The sequence below is a fragment of the Vigna unguiculata genome, chromosome 6 (genome assembly GCF_004118075.2).
Source record: "Vigna unguiculata cultivar IT97K-499-35 chromosome 6, ASM411807v1, whole genome shotgun sequence".
In the NCBI taxonomy this organism is placed as follows: domain Eukaryota; kingdom Viridiplantae; phylum Streptophyta; class Magnoliopsida; order Fabales; family Fabaceae; genus Vigna; species Vigna unguiculata.
This window is the reverse complement of record NC_040284.1, coordinates 33097749-33120275: the sequence shown is the minus strand read 5'-3', so window position 1 is coordinate 33120275 and position 22527 is coordinate 33097749. Positions and strand designations below refer to the sequence as shown.

At 33.1% G+C, this 22527-nt stretch overlaps 4 protein-coding genes across 6 annotated transcripts; all 4 read left to right on the top strand.

Moving 5' to 3' along the window:
* Window positions 1–891: 891 nt before the first annotated feature.
* On the top strand, window positions 892–5273 carry LOC114187080 (tRNA (cytosine(38)-C(5))-methyltransferase 2). The gene is made up of 10 exons (XM_028075207.1): window positions 892–1073; window positions 1147–1257; window positions 1750–1843; window positions 1926–2044; window positions 2145–2267; window positions 3278–3614; window positions 3708–3802; window positions 4367–4429; window positions 4595–4659; window positions 4864–5273. The coding sequence occupies exons 1-10, from the start codon at window positions 1002–1004 to the stop codon at window positions 4937–4939; spliced, it is 1155 nt and encodes a 384-aa protein (XP_027931008.1). The 5' UTR covers window positions 892–1001; the 3' UTR covers window positions 4940–5273.
* Window positions 5274–7499: 2226 nt separating this feature from the next.
* LOC114188069 (probable DNA helicase MCM9) lies at window positions 7500–15596 on the top strand. Of its 3 annotated transcripts, none has more exons than XM_028076572.1 (20): window positions 7500–7712; window positions 7797–7899; window positions 7989–8079; window positions 8177–8315; window positions 9146–9212; window positions 9571–9745; window positions 10372–10471; window positions 10729–10826; window positions 11093–11158; window positions 11933–12025; window positions 12162–12278; window positions 12732–12804; window positions 13420–13486; window positions 13617–13698; window positions 13880–14001; window positions 14078–14145; window positions 14576–14685; window positions 14772–14819; window positions 14902–15054; window positions 15366–15596. In XM_028076572.1, the coding sequence occupies exons 1-20, from the start codon at window positions 7513–7515 to the stop codon at window positions 15422–15424; spliced, it is 2031 nt and encodes a 676-aa protein (XP_027932373.1). In that variant the 5' UTR covers window positions 7500–7512; the 3' UTR covers window positions 15425–15596. The 3 variants fall into 3 exon arrangements, with proteins under 3 accessions (XP_027932373.1, XP_027932372.1, XP_027932374.1); XM_028076571.1 differs by having other exon boundaries at window positions 9568–9745; XM_028076573.1 differs by lacking the exon at window positions 15366–15596 and having other exon boundaries at window positions 14902–15357.
* Window positions 15597–16346: 750 nt separating this feature from the next.
* On the top strand, window positions 16347–18356 carry LOC114188072 (probable calcium-binding protein CML20). The gene is made up of 7 exons (XM_028076578.1): window positions 16347–16526; window positions 16753–16876; window positions 16976–17012; window positions 17093–17120; window positions 17369–17521; window positions 17592–17694; window positions 18087–18356. Exons 1-7 carry the CDS (start codon window positions 16524–16526, stop codon window positions 18149–18151), a joined length of 513 nt encoding a protein of 170 aa, XP_027932379.1. The 5' UTR covers window positions 16347–16523; the 3' UTR covers window positions 18152–18356.
* A 2304-nt stretch (window positions 18357–20660) lies between these two features.
* Window positions 20661–22106, top strand: LOC114188071 (putative F-box protein At1g32420). The gene has a single exon (XM_028076576.1). The coding sequence runs from the start codon at window positions 20797–20799 to the stop codon at window positions 21997–21999; it is 1203 nt and encodes a 400-aa protein (XP_027932377.1). The 5' UTR covers window positions 20661–20796; the 3' UTR covers window positions 22000–22106.
* The last annotated feature ends 421 nt before the right edge of the window (window positions 22107–22527 follow it).

The following is a 22527-nucleotide window of genomic DNA, read 5'->3' as shown; positions in this document are numbered from 1 at the left end:
TTGAAAAAAAAGGCCAAACCAGATAAACAAATAAGTGGGGCAGAAAAAAAAAGGAGAGCAGCTTATTACTTTTTCGTACAATTTTTTAAAATTTATTGATCAATTTTTTTTATCGTCCAAAACGATGCATTTCTTATGTACAACAAATTTGATTATAAATTACAAAAATCATGCCTTATTACTTACATCAGGTAAAATAAGTAGGACATAATATACAAATAGGTGTGAAGCAGCGTGTCACGTACACTTTTTTGAAATTTACTAATTAATATTTTTTTATCATTGGATGTACCATCTTATGTACCCCAAATATTATTATAAGTTACAAAAATCAACCCTTATGGCTTGAACTAGGTGGCGGCTGACTTGAGAAAAAAGGAGTTGAAGTATATTTCTAAATAAGTAGGGCACAAAGAACAAATAAGTGAGAAACTATATATTACTTTAAGTACAATTTTTAAAATTTACTAATCAATCTTCTTCTTTATCATCCCATGAATGTATCTCTTATGTAGCCTAAATTTAATTTTAAGTTATAAGAGGCAGTGAGACATAATAAATAAATACGTAGAGATTGCATATTACTTTTCATATAATTTTTTAGAATTTATTAATCAATTTTTTTTATTAATATTTCTTATGTACCTGAATTTGATTATAAGTTATAAAATTCAACCGCTTGTACTAAGTGACAGACATGTATTATTAAAAAACATTTAATATTTAAATACGCTGAAAAAGAATTTGACAAAGATTTGATGAAAATGAGAATTTAATTAAAAACAAAACGAAAATGATATGAAATTAGGAAAAACGAGAGTAACAGAGAAGAAATGTATATTTAATTTTTTTTTTAATTAACGGTTTATTGATTTCAAGAACTTGCAATAACCCTAGGTTATTGGTCATTTATTGGCAGGAGGCAAACAGGGATTTTTTGTTATATCATTCGTATCTTTGTTTGGTAAAAAGCAATTGATAGATTAGAGGCATTATTCGGAATGGCGAAGGCGTCGTCCGAGGCACACGGTTGCCGGAGAGTGTTGGAGTTTTACAGTGGAATCGGCGGCATGGTATTCACTTCATCTACGGAAGCAAGTCTTTTTGCTTAAATTTCATATGCTAATGTTCTCGGTGTTTGTTTAGAGGTACTCTCTGATGAAGGCCCAGGTGAATGCCGAAGTGGTGGAAGCATTTGAGATTAACGACACAGCAAATGACGTTTACCAACATAATTTTGGTCATCGTCCTTTTCAGGTTTCCTTTGTTGTTTTTTTGAATTTAAATTGTTGATTTGAAGTTCTGTTCACCTATTAGTTTCTTGCTTATTCCATTAGCTGTTCACCTATTAGTTTTTTGCTTATTTACTTATACTAGCTGTAGTTCCTCAATTTTTTATGCATTCTGTGAAAGTTTAAATTCGTCCAGAATAAATTGGCTTTACTCCAACTCTAAGTTGATAAGATAAGCTAAAACAAACCCTTGTTTTCATTTCATCTTGTCAGTCAGGGGTCCTTTTTAACCCTCTAGGGTCTGTATACTGGTGAAAAGTTTGAATAGTTTGTACGAGATCCTAGGTTGAAAACTTGTTGCCGCCAGTGTACGCCCAAAAAATCTAGGTTCTTTTTGGAGTTTGGCTTTGTCATAATCGTCAAACTAGATGAATTTGCACTTTACATGATGTCCCAGACAAAGATAAAACATGAAATGATCAGGCTTATCTGGATTAACTTGTGCTTGTTGATTTAGGGAAATATTCAATGCCTGACTGCTGCTGATCTGGACAAGTATGGTGCCGATGCATGGCTTCTTTCTCCTCCTTGCCAACCTTATACACGACAAGGTGAGTTTTTCTTCTTCCCATATTATGGGTTATCTTTTTCTTTCTTTGTTTGGAAAAAAGTTACTCAATAATCCTGTGCTAGGCCTTCAGAAGGACACTGGAGATGCCCGAGCATTTTCTTTTCTTCAGATTCTTGAGCTCTTGCCATTTCTATCGAAGCCTCCAAGTATGTTATTTGTTGAAAATGTTGTTGGATTTGAGGTTTGTCTTGTTTGAACTCAGTTATTAGCCAAGACTCCAAATTATTTTCATTTATTATTTCTTCTATTAATTTTTTTCCTGTTTTCTTCCTTGGCTACAGACATCTGATACACATGCAAAACTGGTCGACATATTGGAAAAGACAGATTTTATCACACAGGAGTTCATTCTGACCCCTTTACAGTTTGGAATCCCATATTCCAGGCCTCGTTATTTTTGTCTGGTAGTGTTCTTGATCCTTGGCATAGTCTTTTCTGTTCGGATTTATTTTTTATTATCGAGGAATCGTCTGGAAATAGGCAATATATTTTGGAATATGATCATATAACTGTGATTTTATGCGAACGTGCTTACTTTTCTTAATTGTTTTAAAATTTATATTCTAGTGTTTATGTTCTCTGCTTTATCTGGAATGAAATGAAAATTTGTTGGGGCCTCTAACAGAGGTATTCAGAGCGTTTCTTATGGAAGCCTTCTTGTTGACTTAAGCTGTGTTCACCTTTTATATTTAAGTTTGTCATCCAAATATCTAATACAGTTGTTCGACTTACTTGGAGTATGGACCTCATGACCTAGTGGCGTATGTGTCATCAACATCAAATTACAATAACTTTTGTTTTTACAAATGAAATAACAAACAGTGGGTCCTCAGCTGGGATTAATTAATTCTAATACCGGATCTACTATTCTGGCATGTTTAAACAATACTATGCTTTCAAATTATTCCTTCTACCTCAGAGAAGATGCTTTCTGTTTTGGTATGTTGATTTAGAGCTACAATTTGGAAAACAGAGAAAAAGAAGATACTTAATTATAAAGTTGTCTGATAGGTTTTCCTGAATAGCCATATATATATTGGGTGTTTATTCAGATTATATTAATTTATAGCTGAGTGCAAATATAAAATAAAGATAAACATTGGTTAAAAAGCTTTTGCAAAGTCTTTCAATTGGATTGAATAACTTCAAGAGGTGGTTGGAGTAAGATTTCTGTAGAGGTAACTGTATTGAGTTATAGTGCTGGTCTGGTGATGTTGTTGGTGTTTCCATTGCACTTTAATCTCTACAATTCTTGTTAATCACTCGACTCGATTTGCAAATTACATACAGATGGTGGTACAAAAACAGATGTAGTCATACTAATATCATCAATTAGGATTATTGCTAGTTGATTTGTAAACCTGTAATGTAAATATGTTTGTAACTGTTGACTTTACGTGTATAATTTTTTCAGGCTAAGAGGAAAACTTCATCTTTTGTAAATGAATGTTTAAACCGCCAGCTGATTCAGTATCCGGGGCCATTATTTGAGTACTTTGATACAGTGATTGATGATGATGATTCGTCAAAAGTGGACAGACATAAGTTGTTGCAGTCGTGTCAACCTATTGAGAAATTTCTTGAATTGAAGAAACCTGAAAATGATATAGCTGTTGAAGCTGCTGCTTTAATGAATGGTTTGTCTAATGATGTTCCTAGGACTTCGGGAAAAACTAATGGTCATGAATATGGATCTTTGGATCAATATTATGTTCAGCCAAGCTTGATAGAACGGTGGGGAAGTGCTATGGGTATCCTTGCCTCAGTAATTTGGTTACATCATATTTGAACCATGTTATAATATGACCACTGTATTTCCCATCCCATTCCTTAAAAGAGCTTAGATGTTGTCTATCCTGATTCAAAGCGCTGCTGCTGTTTCACAAAAAGTTATTACAGATACGTGAAGGGAACTGGATCCCTTTTGGCAACTGTCCAGGTAGGGATTCTATTTTGTGCAAGTCTTTCTTCGTCATATTGCTTAATATATTTACGTAACACTACAATTTATTTGTTATTGAGTCACTGAGATGCTTTACTCTCTATGCTCTATAGTCATCGTTTCATCTTATTTTTGGTATCTGCTCTCTGTTGCTAAATTGATGACAAAACTTGGAATGACTACCTGTGGTTGATGAAAGTTTCTTGCTCATTAACATAAAATCCCGGTGGTTCTTTTTTATCATAATTGAGATATAATATATAATACAATATAACATTTCTATGATACTAAAGAATATGTTTCTTGACTTGACATTCACCTTTTCAAATCACCATTTAATTTCCATATTTTCTCTTTTCGAGAAAACTATCCTGATAAGGACTATAAAACTATTTTCTTATAATTGATCTTGGGACAATTGAGTAAATAAACTTAACAAACCCAACGTTTTATTTTTGTTTGGGGAGGGATCGTTGGGTAACTATTTGATAGCAATTCCATTGATCTTGAGACTGGTTTCACTCTTTGTTTTCCTCACCAAATCAGCATTTAAATGTGCAGCCGATGAAGAGGGACAAAAATTCACTGAAGGATCAATGTCTGAGATATTTTACCCCGAGAGAGGTTGGTGGATTTTCTTTATTTTCAAATATTTATATTATTTTGAGTCAATGTTTTATGCACTTGCAAGTTCTTGCAAGTGAATGTATGTGTTTCAGTGTCTGAAGTTTTCGTCTTGACTTCCGTGCATCTTACTAATCTATATTGTATTTGTCATCATATACCTAGGTTGCCAACCTACACTCTTTTCCTGAAGAATTTGAGTTTCCGGAGCACGTTAGTCTCAAGCAAAGGTATCACATTTATTGTATTGAATAATATTTTTGCATTCCTACGGAAGAATCCCTTATTTTAACTTTTAGTGGTGTTTAGTTTTTTGATTTATTAATTCCGAATACTCTGTTTTATAGTATTAATTGGTCAGATTGCTGAGTTACATGCTTTCGTGTATTTATTGCTTGTGTTTTATTATACTACTGATATTTTTTCTTTTATAGGTATGCCTTGTTAGGGAACAGTTTAAGTATAGCAGTTGTTGCTCCCTTACTTAGGTATCTTTTCACCGAACCTTAATGATTTTCAATCGCGACATCCATTCAACAGAAGCATATAGATATTTCATAGGCCCTTCTCCTATAATTTTGCTATGATAATGAGATCATGTATCATAATGCTGTGAGTTCGTGTGTCGATCATAGCGATCCAACACTCACACGAGTTTGGCCACTTCAGAATTCAAATGTAGTTTACTAATGAGGGACACAAGATGTAAATGAAATTTGGGAGAGATTCAAAATGTACTTATCCGGCATCTTGTAGAAATGATAGCATCTTGTATCAAATTTGAGAAAGTATGCTGTTAAATTTAAGTGTTTTTAAAGCTGATTTGCTGATGGTTTACAATGAATGGTTTCTTGCTGTACACTTGATTTTGCTACGTTGTTATACATAATGTTTCAGAATCGTATAACAAGTGATTCTGCGAAACACATATTGATATTGTTGCTGGTTCCGTATAAAAAAATTGCATACTGATAATGTCTTTTTAATATCATAAATGTGCGATGTTAAGTTGAAAGTTCCTTCGTAGGAATCGATAGTTAACAGCTTTTACTTCGCTAGCTAGGGTACAGAGTATTTTAAAATATATTTAAATATAATTTTAGTGTCTCTAAATATTATAATCTTTAATGGTTAAGGTTATAATTTAACAAAGGAAATGGTCTTTTGTAATTTTATCCCACATAATCTTCACTGTTAGTGAGCAAATGTCTCGAAAATATGAAAATATATATTTAGGTTGTTTAGTTTGAGGCAAATTATAATAACAAGACACGTCTTTACAAATTTTAATATTTATTAAATTTTGTTGGTGTACCGGAAATTTTCATATTTTTATGTTGTCTCATATTTTACTTAGAAATGTGATAATTTTTATTAATATAAATTGGTAATGTAAAAGATAAATACCTTTTATTGTTTTATTGAAAATGTGTTGAATAATAAGGAGAGTCTCATGTGATGATGATAGATACAGTTATTTGGTCACTCTTTTTTTATATCAAAAAATGTTTAATTTTGTTAACGAGATAGTTGAACTTATAACATTTCTCATCTTTTACTTCTCAATTGTTAATGATGGAAGTTGAATTCACAACTTCTTCCACTTTCTTTTCCAACTTTAGGTCACCGTAAATGATGATGAAGGAACATTGTGCCCTTGTCATTTACCACATTTTCAACAGAAATGATAAAATTTTACATTAATCTTTGTATCATCTTTATATTAATCACAAAAATTCACATCTCCTAACATATGGACAAGAAATAAACAATATAATAGTCATATCAAGTTAGTAAAGAAATCAATCTTTATATTTATAGTAAATAAACATATATATATATATACTCCCATTTTGTGTTATCATTATTATCTTTATATTATTAATTAATCTTATGCAATAAAATCTATTTTAAATAAGTTGGAGTTCTACCTATCACTACATGTTTTCTAAGTCGAAAATTATGACTTATTTTAGGGTAGGTCAACATCTCCTCTATTAGTATACAACTCAAAATTTGATCCACAGTACTTATTTTAAGGTAGGTCAAAATCCATCACTACAACGGAAGTCTGAGGATTTATTTTAAAATAAATTAAAATCTGACCTCTTAGTACATAACTCTAAAGTCTTTAAGCAATAAAACTTATTTTAACTTAAAATCCTACTTATTGCCATACAATCCCAATGTTTATAATCAATAAAACTTTATTAAAGAAGATCAAATGATACTTATTACTAGACAGAACTTCAAGCCTTAAACAATAAGACTTTTCCTAAAATTAAGTCAATCACATCTATCGCTATACACAAAATAAAAAATTACAAGTAAAATAATAAATTATCACATAGAGAAAGTGGAAAAAAAATACTAATGGACAATGAAAAGAAAACCATAAAGATGATTAGTGATGAATTGTGTGTGGAATATTTAATTAACCCTTAAAAATGTCACACTAAATATATTTTCTCTTTTCATATCTCTCAATTTCAGTTCTATTTTTTCCTTTCGAGTATTGAGTTTTTATATGGAACCATTAAAATGAAGGGTGTGTTTATTCAACGTTAAAGAATTAATTTCAGAAGAATCAATTTTTCAAAAGTAAAAATTAATCGTTTTTAATTCAACGTAAATCTTTTATTCTTTAATTGATTTTAAAAACAAAACACATACTAATTTCACATTAAAAAATTAATTATAATTAATTTGACGTCAAGTTGATGCATAACCAATCGCGCACTAAATTGTTCTTATCATTTTCCTTTACCAATTAACGTTAGTTTCAGTGACTTCTTATTCACTAAATTGTTCTATCATTTTTACTTTATGAAGCGAAACGGCAATGGTTAGAGATTAAATTAAAAGCAAAAAATGTCTTTGATGAATAAAAATAATAGAACACTGAAGTGAAAAAAATAAAAATATAAGAATTAAAGTGTAATCGCTTTTTATTATTATTTTTTAAATATTTAAAGGGATTAATGATATATGGAAATACTCGGATAAATTTTAGACATTCATAGTTTAAATAGCATGAAGAAAGAGTTTGACATGTCACAAAAGGAAAAATGTCAAACATTGAAATGTGGCGCGCCCGATGTTTTCCCTCCCAAAGGAGTGGGAGTGTGCAGAGCAGAGAAGCATGGTTCACGGAGAACAACATCGCTGATCCAGATTACTTCCGGAAGCCACTGGTCTCCTTTCTCGAACGCCACCATTCCGACCAGATCCACTCCATTGTTTCTTCTCCCGATTCCGACCTTCACTTCCCTCTTTTCGTCGAGTACTACCATATTGTTATGCAATTTATACCTTTTTCATTTGTTTTCTTACTGCAAGATTAACCAGCCTTCTTTTCCTTATTCAGTTTTGCAGAACTGTTTGATGAGGAAACTCACGTTGCTTGTCTCCTCTTTGTTCAACCCAATACCTATTTGCGAGTATTCGACGCGGCTGCCATTTCGGCCCAGGTCCGCACTTCTCTCTTTTGTTTGTTTATTTTGATTTGGAAGAGTAAAAGTGGAATCTTGACTTCTTTTTGTGTTGTGGGTCGTGTTAGCAAGCCGTATTGGCGGATGGTAAGAAAGGGGTGGAGAAAAAGTCCATTCATGTTCGTATTAATACCTGTGGCTCATTCCTTGAATTCCCTGGTCTGCTTTTGCTCTCTAGTTGTTTGTCTCAATCCCCTTATGAATCCTGAGCTCAAATCTTGATTGATTCGTGTGAGTTTTATTTTGACGGAATCAGAAACTTTTCCAAGCATTGGACGTGTTCGCGTGGAGCACCATGGAATTCTTCTCACTCTCAAAGGGATAGTGATTAGGTCTGGAGCAATCAAGATGCATGAAGGGGAGAGGACGTACATGTGTCACAAATGCAAAAACAGGTGTCTCCTACTTCATAATTTGTCTGGCTAGGATATCATGGATAATTCCTCTTTGTCAGAATGTTTGAAATATCATCTGTACTAGTAATATTAACAATTGCGATGTTCTAATAAAGGCTTTACTGCACTATTTTTTCTTAACAATTTATGCTACATACTCAATTCCAATGCACTCACTCACCCTGTTTCACAACCTTAGCTCTCTGTATGTCATTGTACGTTATTAGTGTTTGGGTGGGAACCCTTTGGCTGTGCATCACTCCAGGCCTTTCTCTTGTTGGTGGGGAGCTTTTCGAGTTTTCCAAGGGTATTATCAGTATGTATAGGAACAGGTGGTTTCCTGTTTTTCTTCTGTGTCACAAATTCCCATAAGTTTACTTTTTATTTTTCAAAACCCTTAATGAATGGATTGTTAAACTCCTACCAGGACAGGAGAAGCCTTTATTTTTTCCTAGGTAAGTGTTAAACTTGTCAAGAAGTCAAACGATCTCTTAAAAATCATTGAATCAGTCATTCAACTATGTCATATATAGCTAGCTTAATGAGTATATGGTGTTTACCCTAGAATGAGGAAAAAGCTGGATGTTATGAACAACTAAACATTAGCTCTAATACCAGTAACTGAATTAGCTGCACACTTTTAATTGTTGCACTACAGGCTGTAATTAATTTCTCATGCTATGTGTGTGCACATGTGATGAATTCACCTGTGTACATTCACGAATTCAATAGGTTTGACCTAGTGGGGGAGGATTTGGTAAATATATATGTTTTATGCCCATGTACCTCTAAATTTCTTTCCCACATCAGTTAACTAAGTATGTGTGCAGCTTCCCAGTACATCCTTTGGTGGAAGCTCGAAACTCCATATCATTACCTTCAATTTGTCCAATTCGGGTATGTTTTGCATCTGAGTTCTACATTTTCCTTACAATACTTGGATATTTGTTCCCCTTTCATAACCCAAAAATTAATACATAACATGGTATGCAATCATATATTGAAATATAAGATAATCAAAGTGCAGATTACAATTTGCTTGTGTCATGTGAATTTTCTTGCAAAAAGTTGAGGAATCATATGTCAACTTTCTCAATTCACGAAGCTTCCTGAAAGCTTAAATTTGATTTTTGAACTTGTATCCTTTCAATTTATGTGTTTGTTTTTATGTAAATCTGGTATTAGTATACTTTTAAATTGGCAGACTATCCTTTTCCCTTTGTTTATGTTTGTTATTTGGTGTTTATAACAGCAGAACTCCAAGCCCTGTGCAGGCACGAAATTCCAGTATGTAGAGAATACTATAGTATGCCATGATTATCAGGAGATAAAAATTCAAGAAAGTACACAGGTGCTAGGTGTTGGGGCAATTCCTCGTTCAATTCTTGTCATCCTAGAGGATGACCTCGTTGATGTTGTTAAAGCTGGAGGTATTCACTTCAAATTTTGATAACTGTTGTATCCTATACATATTGATTTGTAACATGACTTGATCTAGGGGTTATTACCAGTGAAAATTATGAGCAGGTTTCAGTATAATGTGTGGTAGCTCTAATATTAAATTTTGTTTTTCTGAAAATTTTCTTAAATTATCTGTCAACTTTATCAATATAGCATCTAATTCGTCTTATTACTAATCTACTAATAAAAAATGTACATAAACTTTTTTCTCGGAAAACTGACTCGTTAAAAAAGAAGCTACTTTTTTCACAAATGCAATTCAATATTAGGTAGTAGAACCTGAACTTTGAAACTAGTGTACTAACATCTCAATAAAACGAAAACTACAATTGATGTTAAGCTTTTAAAGCTTGGACTCAGTTCATATAATGAAGTGTAATTGAAAATTTGGGTTTGTTTATTTAATATGGCAAATAAGCTGGAACGAGAAATTAACAGGTCTGGTCCGAATAACAAATAGTTTGGTTCATTTCAACCTCTAATTCTGACCATTATAGCATGTATATTGCCAAGCGAATAAGGGGGCATATGATGAATTCATAAATGCAATATTTGATGTTTGATTATGGTGGATTTGATTCTTATTCACTTGCAGATGATGTGATTGTCTCTGGTGTCTTAACATCAAAATGGGCTCCAGAGTTGAAGGATGTGCGTTGTGACCTTGATCCTGTATTAATTGCCAACAATGTAAGGTGCAAAAGAAGTTCTCACCATTGATATCATTTTTACGATTCTCTTATAGTTTTAGGATTTTGCATTAAGGAAAACATTATAATTCTTCTGTCGGTCACACGATATATGTTTTAATATGCTTAAACAAAGCACAGATTAAGTGCTTTCAGGAATTGAACTTATGCTTTAAATTGTAGTCATCTACTATGATCCAATGGAAGGAAAGAAAGAATCTGATCAAGTTTATTTTGAATTTTTATTTTCTCATTGTTGTCAGGAGAGTCAATGAACTGAAATCAGAAATTGAAGTTTTTGACGATATTGTTATGAAATTCAAGCAGTTTTGGGCTCACTTCAAAGGTTCACCTCTAAAAGGTGGTATTTTGATACACACCTCTAGTATTGCCTGAATCAGTTAAATTCCTATTTTTTGAACCCTTTGTTCTCTACCAATATTTGTTATTTATTGTCTATAAGAAATTGGACTACACATTATTTATCACAACATTTTATTTTTTAATCCAACTATGCCCAGACTGGACATGCAAATTTGGTTAATGCCTGTACATGTTTTCTGGGATGCTATAATATATGCATATTGTGTGTGATGAAAACTCTAAAGCCTTTTCAAACCGATCCAGGGAGGAATGCTATTCTGCGAGGAATTTGCCCGCAAGTATTTGGCCTTTTCACTGTTAAGTTGGCTGGTAAACACATTCACCCTAAGTTGAGTCTTATGACTATTTAAACATTCATCTTGAAATTGATTGCCTTTTCTTTTGAGGATTTTGTTTGGAATGTTTTCTTCTTGTATTAAAGAATATAGGATTCTATATATGATGAGATTCCTTGACACTGTTAATTAGATATTGTTTGATATTAATTAGATATTGTTTGATATTGTTAACAATATCTAACAATATCTTAATAATATCAAACAATATCTAAACAATATCTAACAACTTCAAATGAATATCTTGGTTCACATTGGAACCTTTGTAAGTTTATGTAAATTTTAAATTAAAACTAAATTTAACCCTAAAATGAATAGTTCAAATAGAATCAAATTTTCAATTGATCTTGGAAATGGAAATCCTAAAGATAAAGTAGTGGTCTCTTTGAATTCCATTCAAAAGAGGAACCTTATATGAGTTGTATAAGGAGGTACATTGCTTTAAAAAGAGTTTTGAGGAACTTAGTCCATGACATGACTTTAGAGGGCAACAGAATTGCATTGTGGTGGAGGCATTCAATATTATATTGAATAGAAATTCACATCCTGACATGCAATGACTAAGATAAAAATTTATGGCTCTTAGCTTTGTTAATATGAATAAGAACGAGAGGATTTGTTGTTCTCAAACTGAGAATTAGTTTTCTTTGATAAATTATCTGTGTCTTTTAACTGAAATTCCTTTTTTTTTATGAATCACTGTCATATCTCTTTGCAAACTTCTCATATCTTTTGCTTTTGAAATCAGTTGCATTAACTCTTATTGGAGGCGTGCAACATGTCGATGCTTCTGGAACCAGGATAAGAGGGGAGTCCCACTTACTCTTGGTTGGTGATCCTGGTAAGCATTTCATTGCTATTACTATTTCTGGAACTGTGGACTTATCTGTCAGTTCTTATCATGAAATGTAGGTAAAGAAAAAAAATGTTTTACTCTTAACTTTCCCTCACATACGGACACACTGTCTTGGTTACAGGCACTGGAAAATCTCAGTTTCTGAAATTTGCTGCAAAATTGAGCAACCGCTCTGTTATTACCACTGGATTGGGAAGCACAAGTGCTGGATTGACTGTTACTGCAGTGAAGGATGGAGGTATGTTTTTCAAGCTGAAATTTTAACAGCAACAAATTCTTTTTCGTTGTACCTATTTGTTTCTACTTTTGAATTTGTTAAAACTATTTTAAAACTATGTTCCAGTTACCCTTGAAGTCCTAGATTCTGTTGATCATTGTTGTTGAACTTTAACATGAAAGAATTGTTAGGTTGTCTTGGTTTTCTAATAATTTATTTTTGTCGTTGATACATGTCAATAAAGGACTTTTTGTTTATGCAAATGTCTTTTTATTCAATTTTATAACTTTCTTCTCATTGTGTATTGTATTCAACAATAATGGTGATGATTGTTATAGTCTCAATCTAGCATTTCAAGGGTACTTTAATTCAATTATACACAATCGTTTAATTGAATAAACAACGGGCATGGATGGATCTGCACAACTTGTAGATGGTTATACTAATAGCAAGGCTGCATTGTGGAATCCTTAGGGGAATGGATGTTGGAAGCTGGAGCTCTTGTTTTGGCAGATGGAGGATTGTGTTGCATAGATGAATTTGATAGGTAAGCTCTTGTGTAATTGCTTTGGTTTTGAAATTTCTTCTGGAGATTTAGTCCTTTACCAAATGTTGTATATGGTATTATTATCTCAATTTTGGAGCCGAAAACTGAAATAAAGAGCTGGATATTCATATTTGGAGGTTTAAATCAGATATTTAATCAGGCAACTTGTGTTGGTAAGAATTATAAAACATTTTCTTTGGTTTTTCAATGCTATATTTAAAATTTGATGTTTGTGTCTATTGTTACATGCCTTCATTTCTGAAATTCCTTTGCTTAACGAAGTTTTCTTTCTCATTTTTTCATTGACGCAACACAACTTGTAGTCTCTAATAAGATATCATACCTTGTTTTGATGGGGACTAACTTTGACTTTTAACTGCACTAAGGTACTAATTTTCTTCTATTTGAAACTTGGAAGATCTGGATTAGATCTACGTTTAATTGATTATATTTTTCCAATACCTGAAAGCTTTGACACCCTTAAGCTGGGTGGGGAAGGTTCACTAGATGCTTTCATGAAATCTTAAAGTTCTAATTTAATGGGAATTCTGGCAGAGTGTGTATTTTCATTTTTCACCCTTGCATTGGATATGTAACTAAATAATATTTTGGCAGTATGAGGGAGCATGATAGAGCAACAATACATGAAGCCATGGAGCAGCAGACAATAAGTGTTGCCAAGGTAGAATGTTTGAGTACATTATGCAAAATTTGAATGAAATTCAGCTTTCTCTACAACACAAGTAAACTGGCTACTAGCAGATCTATGGTAAAAAAATGTGGCTACTGATTTTCTGTCTTGCTTTATTCAGGCTGGTCTTGTAACAACACTCAGCACTAGAACAACTGTATTTGGTGCTACAAATCCCAAGGGACAGTATGATCCTGATCAACGTATCACTTAAGTCAACATATATTGGTTTAATACTATTTGAGATTGATGTTAAACTACAGTCCTTATTACTCTTGATGTGCAATCAAGGGCATTGTTTTCTTTCCTCTTGCTTCTAGCTTATGTCTAGAGATGTTTGCTATTGCTTCAGTTTCAATATTTGTCTGACTTAACACAAGGTAGCTCTGTCTGTCAATACAACACTCTCTGGTCCTTTATTAAGCAGGTTCGATATTGTCCTTGTTCTATTGGATACAAAAAATCCTGATTGGGATGCAGTGGTTTCATCTCATATTCTTTCTGAGGTAATATCTGTCCCTGTACAATGCATAGAGGTCACCATGTGTAAGAGTATAATACTTGTATGAAAACTATATCCAGGCAGAATCGGGTAGCACCACTAATGACGAAGATCTGGTAAATAGCTGGCCACTTGCTACACTCAAGAGGTAAGGTATGAGGCTAATGGCCACGAATAACATTGTCTTGTTTCAGTGTTATACTCTCATCTCTTGATTACATTTAAGCTGTCAGCAAATTAGGAATCTGGAATTTAAGTTTAATTTATCTGCTTGTAACTTGATATTGGGACCCATTGCCCATGATTTAATTATGTTGTCATTTTGAAATTGCTCATTGTGTTAGGCATATTAGCCAATTGCACGCTGTAATAGAGTATTGGAGTGGCCTTGGTCTATAATGGAATGCAGTGATACTAGTTCTGTGTAAAATTTAATCTACATTCAGGTTCCTTTTGTCCTGTCGGAATATGCTTTAAAATGGGATAGATCTTGTTTATTTGCAAATTTCGTAAAATTTAATATTGATGCCTTTGTAAGGAACTCTTAGTTACTTACAATAGTGAAAAGAACATTGCAGGTACATACACTATGTGAAAGAACATTTCAGACCAGTCCTAACAAGAGAGGCTGAAATAATTATATCCAGCTATTATCAACTTCAAAGGAAATCTGCAACTGATAATGCAGGTTTGACCTAGAAACCGATTGTTACATAAAGTGAGTATAATAATTGAAAGATTTATGTCATCCTTGATTACAAATTTGCAATGTAGCTAGAACAACTGTCCGCATGTTGGAAAGTTTGATACGCCTAGCACAAGGTATGTATAAGTAGTTCTGGATGAACCTTGTCAATTGAACGTATTCCTCTTATTATGTGCTTTGACTCTTTAAATGTCACAGCCCATGCAAGATTGATGTTCAGAAATGAGGTGACAAGACTAGATGCCATAACAGCTATTTTATGCATAGAATCATCCATGACTACCTCAGCTATCGTAGATTGCATTGGGAATGCTTTGCATTCCAATTTTGCTGACAACCCTGATCAGGAATGTATCCTTGCCGTCATTCTTAGCATAAATTAGCCTTACATGCATCTAATGTCACTATGACAACCAAGCCTTCTCCTATTAAATGGGGTTAGTCACGTGGATCAATTGATGTCATTGGGTGAGTGGGTTCAGCTGCAAAAAAACCAAAATTACATTAAAGCCACATGTGATAATTTTGATACGTATATTTTTTATTCTCGAGCCTAATGAAGTGATAGGATAAGTAATGTTCTTTAGTTTACACTGAAATTTTCTTGGAACTTTTTACATGATAATATTGTTTCAACGAGATCCTTACTACCGGTAAAACAGATGCGAAGCAAGAAATATTGATCCGACAAAAATTGAATAGTGTGGAGAGTGAAGACTAACAAAGGAAAAAGAAATGGAAGCGTCGTGTAGTATAAGTGGTTCCTTATGGTGGGCTCTGCTATTTTTGTTACAGTGGAATTGTTTACTTTAGCCTTTGGTTGACACTGGATTTTAACGACAAAGTCTAGGTTTACACAAGCTATAGAATTATCTTCTTTCCTTCCTGATGTATATCATTATGAATATGTTAACAGTGTTACAAGCTATACGAATCACAACTTAATCTAAGGAAAGATCCAGAAGTTTCACTTGGAATTTAATAAGACTATCAAGTATCAACTTGTGACAAAGTAAATTGTTTTTCCTTTCAATCATATAATTTTTATCGCCCTTAAAAATTAATAATGCAATTGCATGTGGTTGAATTCATGCTGGAATACAAGATCACGTCGAAATATTAATTATTTAACACTGTCTGAAGTAAAAATGTATAACATGTTTGATTCTAAATTGAGATAATATTTATAATTTCATAACTGATTAAGTTAAAACACCATAAGAACATTTCTGTGTTAGATTAAAAGTTATACTAAATTGTATTATTAACTTTTTTTAATAATAAATACATCTAGATACAAATTACATAATGTGTGGGTCATTAACTTTCAGAATAAATTGCTTCGGCTATGAACAAATCTTTTAAGCAGACACAACACTGTTTATTAATTAAATAAACGCATGTAGTAAATTATAAATGTAGAATAGTTAAAAATTTTGAAATATATTTTTTAAAATACTTCTAAAATGTGTGATCAATTTTTTAATATATATTTAATTATATTCTTAAAAATGTAAAGATTCTAAAAGATTATTTCTATTGTTATATTATAATAGAGTGGTGGATGGACAAAATGTAGGAGTGCATAAAGTAATTTCTAAAAATACGTAAGGAACACCAAAAACCCAATCTAATTTAATTTTATCGAGGAAAAAACAAAAAAGAAGGAAGATCCAAAAGAAATTTCAGGGTGCAGTATTTCTAACCGTGTGCTTATTAAATTTCAGAGGAAACGTTGTTGAATTATCAAAAAGCGGGGAAGGGAGATTCTACGACGGTGTTTCAATTTTGGTCGTTTCGGTGCCCTGTCTCAGACAACCATGGTACGATCTCCCGTCTTTACTCACTGAACCAATACAGTAGATCATTCATCATCAGTTCTTCTACTATTCTTTTACAATTCCTTTCTCTTCTTTTCAGATATATAATACGCATAAGTCTTTAGCTTCTTTTTTTGTTTCTTGTATCAAATCTAGGGTTCAGAGCAAAAAATAAATTTTAAGAAAATTATGATGAATGAACCATTAACCTGTGCAATTCCCGTATCAGTCTTCTTTATACAGAGGGGAATCTAGGAGGTACAACACTAAACAAAGAGGACGTCATAATTTGACAACGCAGAAGAAGCAAGAAATTAGGGAAGCCTTTGAGTTATTTGATACTGATGGCTCAGGTTTTGTATCTACGCTTTAGCTTGGCATCAAAATAACACTATGGCTCAGTAATTTTTTGTTTCTTTCTTTATTAAGGCTATTACTTTGATGATTTTTAGGTACTATTGATGCCAAGGAGCTGAATGTTGCCATGAGGTACTGTTGTTGTTCATAGTCTTAAAATTATTGTCCTATTATTTGGCTGCGTTGTTGCGAATGACATATTATCTTGGCAGGGCTCTTGGATTTGAGATGACCGAGGAGGTATTATACAGTAACCATTTGATTTTCTTCTGATTGAATTGAATTTTGCATGTTTTGCTTTATTTCCTTTGAGAATACCCCATTGTCATGAGGAAGGGAACCATCTGTTTTCCTCTTGTTCAGTATTAGGGAATCAATCTGTTGTAATGAAATCCAGAAGTTAGCGTTGCAGTGGTATTTCCAGATGATATGCTGTTTGTTAGAGTTCTGTTTGCATTTCTGATAGATAACCTGCCGTGTCATTTCAGCAAATTAATCAAATGATAGCAGATGTAGATAAGGATGGAAGTGGAGCGATTGATTATGATGAATTTGAGTACATGATGACTGCCAAAATAGGAGAAAGGGACACTAAGGAGGAGCTCATGAAAGCTTTCCATATTATTGATCATGATCAAAATGTAAATTTCTGCACTGCTGTATTATACATAATTTTTACATCTTGATTATAATTAATCGTGGTCTATTCAGGGAAAGATATCTGCATCAGACATCAAGCGCATTGCAAAAGAGCTGGGTCAAAATTTCACTGACAGAGAGATTCAGGAGATGGTTGATGAAGCAGACCAAGATAGTAAGTTATACCGTTCATATCATGGTCAACTTTCTAGTTTTACAAGAAAACTTGTCAAATTGTGGATTTGTATTCCGTGGTTAATTGGGTGTGGATTCATGAGCTTTAGATTATGCTAACTAATGCTTTGCATATGGAATAGTATTATCATTACTTTGATTTTCTAATTGACACTGTCTGCGCTGAAGACATTAAACAGAAAATACTGTTGCAAAAAAGATTAAAATGGAATTAATTATGATGATGAGAGGTCTCTAACTTGTATGCAAGATTTACTGAGAAAAATTACTTGTAGTTTGTCACTTGACATAATTTTCTCTTGCTTTACCATTTGTCTCTGTAACTGCTTCTCATGATTTTGAGATGTATTTTTTTCCCCTCAAAATGTGCAGAGGATCGAGAGGTTAGTCCAGAGGAATTCATCACGATGATGAACAGAACTCGCTTCCATCACTAGTGATATCTATGTGGGGTTAGTTGTTATCTTTGTTTGGATGCACTTGTATGGGAAAATTAAAATTAGAATGACGAAGTTATGTATTGTACAAACTGTATGAATGATTCCAATGCTGTGATTTTGTGTATTGCCTATGAATAACATTGATGTATGCTCATATCCCGGTGTGTTCTGAATTATTTCACTTTTGTACCAAATGGGCAAAGCATTCATTGTCTACCACCCACAAACACTATCAAGATAACAATTTTTATGCAATTGATTATTCAAAATTTGTTTTTTTACAATTTAGCAAATATAGCGCGTACAGTAGCATATATCAAAGCGCTGCTCAACTACATTTACAGAATTTATAGATACATTAAATAAAAAATAAATTAAAGGAGGTTCATGTATATTCACCTCGTTGTAAAATAACATTTTAGAAAGTTACATCTTGGTGTAAGAAGATTAAAGGCTATAATTTTGAACCCTTTATTTTTGTTTAGAAAAACAAGGGTTTGGATTGATTTTAGAAAAAAATCCCATTCATGAATGACAGTATCAATCTTCCTTCGATCCCACTCACCTTTGTTCTTTCATGCATTCAGTATTCAATTTCAGAGCCATTGTAAGACCTGCAAGATTGCTTCGCATGGAGATATTCGGGATAACTGAAATTCAAGATGGATCTATATATCTACTCTGAAAGACAAAGGAGGATAATCGAACAATTTAGTATAAAATACAAATAAAAGAAGAGTGGAGTTAAAAGGAAACTTAGATGTAATTTTTCTTCAATTTCAAATAACTTAAGCGTACCATTAATATAATATTTTTATTCATGAATAAATTTTATTAAATATATTTTAAGTGAATGATTATAAATTTATATTGACGATAGTTTTAACCATATATTTCTGTCACCCTAATCCTAATTCTTCAAGATCCCATGCTTGATGTCATTTTAATTTAATTTTTTCAAATTCTTCAATATTCAATAGTTTTATAGAAAAACATTATCTTATTTTGATATTCAATAGAAAGAATGTAATAATCATTAAAAATAAAAGTAGTAAACAAATAAACAAATTTCACAACTTTTAACTTTTTTTTTACTTAATTAACCGGAAGTACATTTTCTAATATTACTTTATTGGAATAGAGGAAAACATGAAATTTAAGGTGGAGTCGTGAATTGCGTAGAGATTGAAAAGAACACCAACAATGAGAGTACTTTGCTGGGTCAGCACTGACATTGAGAGATGAAAGCTAAGAGAACACATGAGATTAGATACTCCATTAGTCATAGTCGTAAACGATATATACTAGATATTGTATGTATTAACCTACACAGTATTATAAGTTCCGCATTAAGTACCATGTTAAGGATCTTATTTGGGGGAGTATGTTCTCAAGAATGAAACTCAAAAGATATGACGGGAGGACTGCACAAGCGGTGGAGCATGTGGTTTGATTTGATGTAAAGTGAAGAACCTTATCTATGCTTGACATGCCGCGAATCCTCTTGAAAGAGAAAGATATTTTCAGAAACACAAACACAAGTGGTACATGACTGTCGTCAGCTCGTACTGTAAGGTATTGAGTTAAGTTCCAGGTGAGTCCTTCCTTAGCATCAGAGTGTGTTTGGATATATGAGAAAATTGATTTTACTTGATGTAAGAAAATCGATTTTAGTCTATGAAAATACTAGAAAGAGTTATTTTTGTTTTGACGTGAATTTACTATCTTGAATTGATTTTAGAAATTGATTTTGTACACCTCCAATATAATACCAAGCATGCACTCAAATGATTTGCGAGATGAGAATATGGATTTGTGAGAATGAGGATATTAATGAGAAAAGACAACTCACTCATTATGAAATTATTTTTTTAACCTCAATGATTTTTCACTTGTTTACTATGGAGGACATGTGGTTTTATTGCTTTTCTACTTGGCATGACATGCAGATGCACCATACAGATATTTCTGAACATATTCCTGAAAACACATTGTACACTAGAGATTCCTTCTTCCATGCATTGATCCATGCACCATAATGCCTGACCAGATTCTCGAAGACATACTGTACACTGGAGATATATTTTGTTTCATGAATTGATCAAAGGTGATACAATAGATAATAGTCTAAATTTTGAATTTTGTAAACTATATTAAATGCATGCCTATAGTTTACATTAATTACATTTTATTTTAAATTATTTTATGACATAAAAATAATCTTTCATTTTTTATCACTTAATTTTTTTTAATCTATCACATTATTCATTAATTTTTAAGTTTCATCTTATATCCCTTCTCACCATGATCCAAACATTTTCATTTTCACTATTTTTTTTCATCAAACTCGTTCAAATCCATTTTTCAAAAAAGAAATAAAAAAATAAACACAAACTAAAGATTAATTATTATAAAAAATAATAAACATATCTTAAATATGAATTCATAATTAAATACGTAATATGTGGGTGTGCTTTTTATTTGGTAGAAGGGAATGGATAAATTATTCTATTAGGTTTAGGTGTATATATAATGGGGTGTGAAGTTAGAGGGTGCAGAAAGTGCAGGAAACGAGAGAGAATTGAAAGCATGGAAATGACGAGAGAATTCAGAGAATTGTTTTGAATTGGAGAAGGAGAAGAATGCAGAGATCGGAAATGGTTGAGGGAAAGAGAGAGAAGGAGGTTCTGCCATTGGATGTTGTAATAAACATTCTGAAGAGGGTTCCGGTGAAATCCCTAATGCGCTTCAAATGCGTCTCAAAAGAGTGGTTAAAGCTCTTAGAAAGAAACCCTTTCTTCACCAAACAGCAGCTGGAGTACTCCACCGGCAACAACGCCCTTCTCCTCCTCCAACGCGTCCACCGACAACCGCAACCCGACCCCTTCTCCACCTGTCTCATCGGACCCCACCACCACCACCTCATCGATGAATCCCATCTCTCCGACATTGTTTCCCCTGCCGCTAAGATCCTCGCCTCCTGCAACGGCCTCCTATGCCTCCGCCACACCACCGCCCTCTCCATCCTCAATCCGGCCACCCGTCAAATCAGACAGGTTCCCATCGAAAACCTTTCAGCCTTCAACTACGTCGGATTTGGGTTCAGCCCCCTCGCCGACGATTACAAAATCGTCCGAATCTCCATGTGCATCTTTGCCCCGGACAACCAGGTTGTCGTTCTCGACAACGTTAGGGTTGAACGGGTGGAGGTCTATTCTTTAGCCTCAGGCTTCTGGAAGGAAATCGACGCCGCCAAGTTGCAACCCCTGTGTATTGTCTCTAGTTCCGTGGCCATCACTGGTAGTATATTTTGGCTTGCCACCAAGACTTCTGATTCTGACACTGATTCTGAATTTGTGGTTTCATTCGACATTGGAAGGGATTTGTTTACTTTGGTGAACGGCCCTCCGTTTCAACATTCATCCTCTCATCCCTACAGCAACAACGTTCTTGCGGTTCACAACGATAAACTTGCGATGTTTCGACACTACATTGTTGGGGCCTTTGAGTCTTGTTGGTTTGATTTGTGGGTGTTGGAAGATTTACATGGTGATTATAATAATAATACATGCGATGGCGTTGGTGGGAGTTGGGTGAAGATGTACAGTGTGGGGCCATTTTCGAGGATTGTTTATCCTTTAAGCCTTTGGGGTGATGAGATTGTGTGCCGGGAAGAGTTGTCTGGACAGGAGAATGATTTCAGAGGAGTGGAAACTCTTCTGGCTCTCTTCAATCCTCTCACTAAGGAACTCAAGAATCTGCCAGCTCATAGAGATGAGTTTTTTTATGTTCCCTTCACCTATTCCCAGAGTCTTGTTCCAGTTCCAAATCTTCTTCAGCATTAACACTAGTGTGTTCATCTTTCATTTTGCTGTTTCTTGTCATAGATACTTATATCAGTGATGTCTTCTTTTATGATCCATAATGAATGTGTAGGTCCTTTTGCATTCAATCTTTTTTGTTTTCATTTCCTTCATGAAAACACATCACTACAGCACAAACGTTAATACGTTAATTAACGATTAACGGAGTACTTCATGTTTTTTTTTTTATATTAAATATCAATGATGAGTAACTGGATTTTTTACTTAAACACTAATCTATTCTCGCAAATTAATTATGTATGTTTGTAAGTTTAACATTTTTCTTTTTATATATATGGCTTAAAGTCTATCTGAGTTATTTTTATATATCATTTATATTTAATTTTTTTTTTCAATATATTTACAAAACTATTTCAATAATTTGATTCTTTACAAAAGTTATCTTTAATACATTCACGCTGGTTCCGGTTTTTTAAAAACCGAATTTTAAACATAATTTTGCCTTAACATGTTTTTTTTTTTAAGAAAAACATGTATTATTTGTGTAAA